The sequence below is a fragment of the Fulmarus glacialis genome, unplaced genomic scaffold (assembly GCF_000690835.1).
Source record: "Fulmarus glacialis isolate BGI_N327 unplaced genomic scaffold, ASM69083v1 scaffold43208, whole genome shotgun sequence".
NCBI classification, from domain to species: Eukaryota; Metazoa; Chordata; class Aves; order Procellariiformes; family Procellariidae; genus Fulmarus; species Fulmarus glacialis.
The window spans coordinates 2,442-10,369 of NW_009227112.1; the positions used below are offsets into that span (position 1 = coordinate 2,442).

The 7,928-nt window shown below is 36.4% G+C and overlaps 1 protein-coding gene across 1 annotated transcript; it reads right to left on the reverse strand.

The window, feature by feature from the left end:
- Positions 1–410: 410 nt before the first annotated feature.
- On the reverse strand, positions 411–7,138 carry TTF1 (transcription termination factor, RNA polymerase I). Its single transcript, XM_009583045.1, has 10 exons — positions 6,246–7,138; positions 5,180–5,427; positions 4,620–4,805; positions 3,621–3,699; positions 3,206–3,336; positions 2,464–2,692; positions 2,059–2,148; positions 1,791–1,856; positions 1,007–1,092; positions 411–571 (listed from the first exon to the last, which is right to left on the reverse strand). The coding sequence occupies exons 1-10, from the start codon at positions 7,136–7,138 to the stop codon at positions 411–413; spliced, it is 2,169 nt and encodes a 722-aa protein (XP_009581340.1).
- Positions 7,139–7,928: the final 790 nt, after the last annotated feature.

Sequence of the window (7,928 nt, forward strand, 5' to 3'; positions counted from 1 at the left end):
AGAGATTTAAAAGCAAATTAAAAGCCTTTTCTCAATTCCATGAATTTATTTTTTTTTAAATTCATTAAAGTTTTGAAAACCAAGTTCATGCACAAAGGGTAAACAGCAGCTTTCAACTCCATAGATAACAAAGCAGTGGAAAAAATACTATTTTTGAGACACTCAGAAAGCAACTTGGATGCTTAAAAAAAGACTTCTAAAACCAGACTAAATTAAAGTAACAAAAGGTGGCACAAAACCTGTATTTACCTCAGTCTTCAATATGAAACAAGAAAATCAGACATGCATATCTTTACTTTTTCCATTATTAGATAGCCTGTGTACCTGCAGTTGTTGATCTGTGCCCACTTTCAACCAGATCAATTTTGCAGTTAAATATGCAGACCAGGAATTGTTTTTAAGGCAGTCAATTAATCACTCTCTTCACTGGAGTCAAAAATGTCACTGAGTCGGAAAGCCTTCTGCTGTTGCCTGGCTGTTGAATTGTCAGAACTAAGATGTTTCCCTTTCCTTTTTTCTAACTTTTCTTCAAGTTCTGGAAGTTTCTCTTCAAAAAGATAATCAATAATTTCTTTGGGAAAAAAAAAAAAAGTAGTCTTAATTGGATCTGTAGGGGAACTGGATGCCTAGAGGAAACAGGATCTCAGAGACAGAAATTATTTTGTCAGTGTTAAATGTAAAAAATTCACTATTCTGTAGTAATTACAGTAGCTGCAGGGTAGATCAGACACGTACATACGTGCAAAGATAAACTAAAAAAAGCACAGTCATAAAACTTTTAAAGCCAGGGTATTAAAGAGGTTGATAAGCACTGCATGAAGATGCCACTGAAAGTAAACTTATTAAAAAAAAAAAAAGGCATTTAGTTAAAATAAGTAAAAAGCCTGAGATTTTAGCCAATTTACTTAGGGGAAAACTAATTAAGAAAGACTTGAACTAGAATACATATCCTCTTAGATTCCAGCAAAAACCTTAAGGAGTATATACAAACAGCTGGGATACTGACCAGAAAAAGTCTTTTTTTGCCAAAATGGGACACAGGAGACTTTTAGCTTATAAAATTTTGCTTGAACGTAGGCTCTAGGGACATCTCTGAAAGGAGAAGAGTTCAAAGAATTAGTCGTGCAAGGAACTATTACAAAGTTTAGTTGTTACTGAGTTATCCATTCATGAGAGTGATGCCAGTCAAACGGTATTTTAGCCTTCGGTAGAAAGGATGGATTTCAAATCCTAATCAAAACAATTTTTCAAGACATCAGTTCCCCTTGAAGGTAAGAACCTAAATCATGCCATTATACATATGTATTATACGTTTAGTGAAAAGAAACAGTAAATGAAACTGAAAGTATGTGTAAAAAGAAAAAAAGCACTACAGAGAAAGTATAGTGTTCACAGTATTGGTAATTTCATATTCAACACTTTGTTTGGAAGATGACTATTATATTGTATTACACATTCCTATAACTATCCCTTTTTCCTGTGTGTTGATTAACACCTGGAAAAGTCTTTTCTCAAAGACTTTAACACAGACTACATAACACAGTTTCAGTACACAGAATGCGCTGGGAATACAATAAGGGTTGCCCGAAGTGGTTAAAATTAAGTTGCAGAGCTTATAGGCATGGTTTATTGCTCAGTACTACGCAAGGATATACAACTGTATGTAACCAAACTAAATGACATTTTCTATAGTTGCAGAGGCCTAAGAACTTTGATTCCTTTATAGAATTTTTAAAACTGTCTGCTTCAACTATTCTTTGTATCCATAAAATGAGGGGAAAAAAGTTTACCCAATAGTATTACTGAGTTCTTCCCAGTTTACTTCATTAGCATCCTCCGCTTTCATTTCATACAATCTGTGAATATAATACAGAAGCAGTTTGTAGGTAGAATTCAAGAAATAATTCAATAATGCTCACAGCTCCCCCAGTCAGAAGTCACAGGACATTTTGTCCAAAGAAAGAGTGGTTGCAAAACCTATGTTCTCACTCTACAAGCTTCTATAAACACAACTCAGAGTAACAGATATAAAAACATTCCAGTAACTCTGAACTATACCTTTTAATAAGATTGATCTTGGCCTGTAATCCTTTGGTCCCCCTATATAACTGCTGCCCTTTGGTCATCTTGTTTGTTAAAATTGTAGTCCTTTGAAAACACACAAAAAAAGGTTTCTATCATTTCAAGAAATTCCAAGCATCAAGAGGAAGCGTCTTCAAGATGCTACCACTGCCACAGAGAAGCAGAAATCAGGCTTCACTATCACAGCAAGAAGAAAACTTACCACAGCTAGGAAAGAGTTATTTATTTGTCTCAGACACATTTGCAACACCTCTTCTGTAGTCTACAACCCATTTATTACCTATCTTACCAAACACATCATAGTACACATCAGTTTTGCAGAATAGAGTTAAATACTCCCCAAAACACGTTTTATTATTTCAATTTCATATAAAATCTTACCATTTCTGTTTACATTGTCTCCAATATCGAGTTCCCACTTTAGCTTCAATCTCAGTCCATGGTAATTTCTGGTACAGTTTCTCACGGTCAATCGAGAGATCTCTATGTGACCTTTCCGATGATGAAAGAGAATTGGCATCTTCCACTTCTGTTCTTTTCCTAATCACCTCCTCCACTGCACGCATTAACTTCTGGGTCTCTTCCTTCGACCAAGGACCATAATTAATAGCTAAAATTGAAAAATAAGGTTAAGGCATCATTTATCATAAATGATTAGGCAAAAAAGGCAAAAGAGCAAATGCTTCACTTTGCATTATTCTTATTTACAGGACCAGCTTCTTAACGTACTTCCCAGAAACTTTTCTGCATACCAGATTTGAGAGAGAAATTCAGCCTAATCACTAAAGAATAGCACTGATCCCTAGTTTCTATCTTTAAAAACTGGTTGCCAAATTCCTCCCGCCCTCCCCCTGAAAGCATCTATTTAGACGCCGGTTCCATTTAATAAGGAGTTGCATTTATTCCACTTCTTCTCCCTTTTCTATGAGACTGTTCTTATCCCTTCCATATGAAAATGCAATCAGTGGTTTGGAAACAAGAACCACCACCACAAATTAATTAAAAAAAAAAAAATCCACTCCAAGGATTTTTTCCTGAAGTTTAGGGTACATGAAACATACAGTCAAAAGAACCTCTCAAATTGAAATACGCAGAATGAATTGTCTTCCTTAAAATTACATACCCGACTTGATTTCAGAGTATTTCATAGCAACTGAGAGGTTAGAACGGGACATCATCTCAGAAATCTTCTTCCAATCATTGCCATGCAGAGCATGATACTTCTTTAATTTTTCTTTTTCTTCCTTAGTATACCTAGTTGAGGAAATGGGCACAGCTTCAGCTGCAAATTCAAACCATTCCAGTATCTTAAAAGAGCTGTAATCTTTACAGGTCTTTCGATGTTACTCATCACTACCATTTCAAGTCACGTTTCAGAACAGAGGACTTGATAAGGGCGAGGCAGAGAAATGAACTGTCATTCACAGTAACTGGCACAAATAGGAGAGATGATCTTCATTTATATCCATTTTTAATGTACAAATAAACATCAGAGACTGGTATTATCATTCAGAAACTCTTACAAATTACTCACTCACCTCCCTTTATAATTATTTGGGTCAAACATCTTCCTTGCTCGATAATATATCAGCCTCCAGGGTCGTGGTATGCCCTCAGCTAGAAAGTAAATGATTCATTTTAAGAAACATTTCTCACACTGGTGAAGCCACTTTAAAAAAGCCTAAACAAAACAAAACCAAAAAACGAACAACATACATTTTCACGACCATGCTGCCAATGATAGATTGCCTCCATTCAAGAGAACGTACTCTACAACATTTCAGTAACTGCACAGGAAATAATCTGAACAAAATCTCCTGAGGAGTTTCAAAGATGTAATTGTTATGACCGTGACAAGATTGTGAATGCTGACAGCTGGTAAATAATTGTGTACGTGTGTGCATATGTGTGGGTCAATATTGAAAATTGAACTATTGAACTCTCAAGCACAAACCTGTTACTCATTAGCTACAAATCGTATGGACTGGCTGTAAATTTTGATAACATCTGGATCAAATGTAAGCAACATACTGAATACTCCTGATCACAGAGAGACAAGAGACAGCCACCAATCAGGAGGCTGATGAGATATCGTGCTTCTGCACATACACCTGATTTCTTTCAGTTTCTGACATCACTCAGTCCTAAACCTGCCACCTATTTATGTGCTCTAAGAACAGTTGACAATTTCAGACAGGGCTAATCACACCTCCCATTAATAAATCACTATGCTTAATTAAAGCCCAGCAAATAACGCACCTTAAGCCATAAAGTGCAAATGCAAGTTTGAAAGTCTGTAAGTGCTGCTGGTCATGATGGTAATATTTTAATCTCTAAACTCTTCATACCCAAGAAAAGATAATAACAGTATAATGTACAGATTATCAACTACATACTCTCAGCAGCATGCTCCTTCTTGACCAAATTCAGCAACAATAATTTTTTTCAATAAAAAATTATTTTAGAAAATACATTGTGATATCACCAGGTTGTGGAACATAACATTCAGCTATTTGAGAAGGAACTTAAATACTTACAAAGTTTTTCACAAAAAAGATGTTCTGCTTTTAGGCGATTGATAGTTTCTTTATCTTCTGGATACCTCGAGGTAAATAAGAGTTTTTCAGCACTGTCTATTCCAGTAATTAATAAGAACTCTTCAACATTTTTCCGGATTTTATTATTCTCCTTCTGGGAAAATCTGCCAAACTTGACAGAAATACCTAAAATACATAGAACGTTTTATATAAGAAAAAAAAAAACAGCAAACCTCAAGTACCATCTCTTAAGCATTACGTTTCAGGTTTTAGCAAACGTATAATGAAAGATCAACAAATTCAAAAGGTGAAAAAAGAAAACTGAAAAGAGACAAAACAAGAGCTGGGAGCAAGTAATTTACACATACGCTTTAGACTGTAATTTGACAATAAGTAGATGCTATGAAGCAGAGAAACAGAAAATATGTCCACTAGAATGAAGTGAACCAGACTCCATAGATGTGACAGACGTGATACAGAACCAAACTATTTTCTCTCTGTCAAAACATTAGCACAGCTGCACAGTCCTTCCTCACTGCAACAATATTTTGAGAGCTCACCTTGTTTTTTAAACTGTTTAAACCTCACTAAGTCTCTTCCAGCCATCTTCCTGATTGAACTGTCCGATATATTCCTCACATGAGGAATAAACTCTTCCAATTCTTTTTTTGCAGTATCCAAATCCACAACTGAACACATGGTAGAGTCCAGGCACTCTTCATCATCCAGACTAAACTCATCAGAGGCTGCCATTTCAGTAAAGGAACTATTCTGATCCTTCTTTCTATTTGACGAGGGTTCTGGTGTCCTGATATAAAAAAAAGGAGTAAAATAAAATACACCACTAGAGCTCCAAAACAGAGATTTTGTTAGTATCTCTACCGTTAGAAGAATGAACGTGTTCATTAATTAAAGAACAAGGAATACTGCACACATCCACCCCCTTGTATTTCCAACCTTTTAACACAGACATAATTTATTATCAAATTTCTATACTTACAATATTCAAAGAGCTTGCTGAAGTTTTGAAAATCTGCACCTTTCCCACAAAACTCTCACACACGGGCATACAGAAGAAATAGTGTCTCTTGCTACCACTGGCAACACAGAACTTTTCCATCTGTCTCTTACTAGGGCTCTTATTATGGGTTCTAGACACTGTAAAAGCACCAAGAGCTACTTACATGGGCGTTTGTTTGCACAGAACATTAAATTCTTTAGTTGACCTTACTAGTGGCTTAGTAAAAATGCATATGTTCACTACAAATACCAAATTTAACAAATGAAATCCCTTTCCTCCCACTCTTTTTTACTAAATATGAATTGCTTGCACATAAATTATTTCTATTCCTACAGTTTTTAAATAGGAGAAAATATTCTACATTGAAGGCAATGGTAGTGTATTCTTACAAATTTTCATTGTATCTTCACAAGATAACTAAGCTCTTAAAGTAGGTCTCTACAACATCTCAACATACTATAAAGGTTTTTGAAGTTGTTTTTAAAAATACATACAAAACAGACTGCAGAAAAATCTGGGACCCAAAAATTTGATAGAAACATATTTGGGGAGTGGGGGGAAAGAAAAAAAAAAAAAACAAAACCACATACAAAACCTGAACTTACATTACATCAGATTCTGAAGAGCTTTCTTCCATGACAAAAGCGCTGCTTTTTATTGCCTTTCTAGCACGCACTGGAGTTTTTTGAGGAGATCGATCAGATGCTTTAGTCGGCTTAGAAAAATTAGCACGTACATCCATAGAATCTTCACTCATGGCAGGAGAAGCATCACAGTCACCATCTTCATCCCATTGCTGGGGCGTTGCCACACCACCCTCTTCTGTAGGTAACGGCAAGTCTGTGTCTTCCCCTTGCCTGTTCTGCTCTGGAGATGACAACAGTGACTGGCCAACGGTTCCATCTGTGTCTTCCTGCATATCCTGGGTACTACTGCCTCTTTTCTTCTTCCTCTTCTTTTTTGATCTTTTATTGTCATTTTTGTCACGTGTTTCTGAGGTAAGCAGCTCCGCTGCCTCATCCTCTTCAGGCAATTTATCTTTTCTTTTCTTCTTAACAGATTGTTTTAAATAAACGTAATCAGCATTGATCTCCTGACAACTACCAGTGCTATGCTGATTTACTGTGACACAAGTTACATCACTTTGCTCATCTGTACTATCATTATACTTCCGCTTCTTTTTTTTCTTTTTCTTTTGGGAAGCATCCACTCCAGTTTCATTACTAATTTCATGTTCCAGTCCTACACAAGAATTATCTAATGAAGACTGTTGCTTCTCCCCCTTGTTTTGGGTGGGGTTTTTTTGTTTTTTACAGCCTTCACCACTCTTTGCTGCTTGATCTTCAGACAGCAGTGGAGAAGCACGACTAGGCTCTGCATTTTGTATACTTTCATCATTTTCATGTTTCTCGTTGTATTCTTTGTGTTTTCTCTTCTTCTTCTTCTTCTTGAGAAAATCCCGAACTTGAAAATCATCTGCACTTGCTTTTTCTGTCATGTTTTTTCTTACCTTAAAGAGAAGATATGTTTTACTCAAGTGCTGTAATCTTTATACCATTACACACTGTTATACAATAAAAATAAAATAAAAAAAAACAAGAAACAAAAATAGTATAGAACTACTCAATATTTTCTTAGAAACATATAATAAAGATACTTACTTTTCAATCCAGCTAATTTTGGAAAGTGACTATGAAAAAGCGACGCCTTCCTCATCAAACAGATGTGCATCACAGCTGTATTCAGCCTTACAATTGCCTTCCTACAACAAATACACGCTTTAATAACTATTAGCTTTAAGCTGATTTTGAATAACTAAGCAATGACAGACTGCTATATTCAACTCTGCTTTCAGCACTGAAACAGCAACAAGCTAAAAGTAATAAAGAAATATTAAACTAATCAGCACTAAAACCAAGTTCTCTAATTAGAAGCTTCTGACTGGCTTTGCCCGTGTTCGAACAGGCCCACACCTAGCCAAGACCAAAACCAATGGACTCTATAACACCAACAAATCTATTCCTGAAAACCAGAGAGCTACACAGAGCAGGGAGGAAGTATTTTTTAGCACATTTTCTACGGCCAGCGCATACAAAACAACATCTCGTCATCTCTGAAACACAAGACCTTGAATTTCACATCCCCAGCACACTTTCCAATGCTGACCGGTACCAGACATTACCTCCTCACCGCCGCCGGGAAGCGGCTGCCCTGAAACCTCCGGGAACAAACCGTACACCGCATAGCTCCGGGGACAGACCCCACACCACCGCACAGCTCGCCCCAGC

Coding starts and splice junctions, on each gene's coding strand:
- TTF1 (XM_009583045.1), bottom strand. CDS start 7,138: ATGACAGAAAAAGCAAGTGCAGATGATTTTCAAGTTCGGGATTTTCTC. Junction 3,337..3,620: donor CCAAATAATTATAAAGGGAG/GTGAGTGAGTAA, acceptor TTCCTCAACTAG/GTATACTAAGGAAGAAAAAG. Junction 1,857..2,058: donor AAGATCAATCTTATTAAAAG/GTATAGTTCAGA, acceptor TTATATTCACAG/ATTGTATGAAATGAAAGCGG.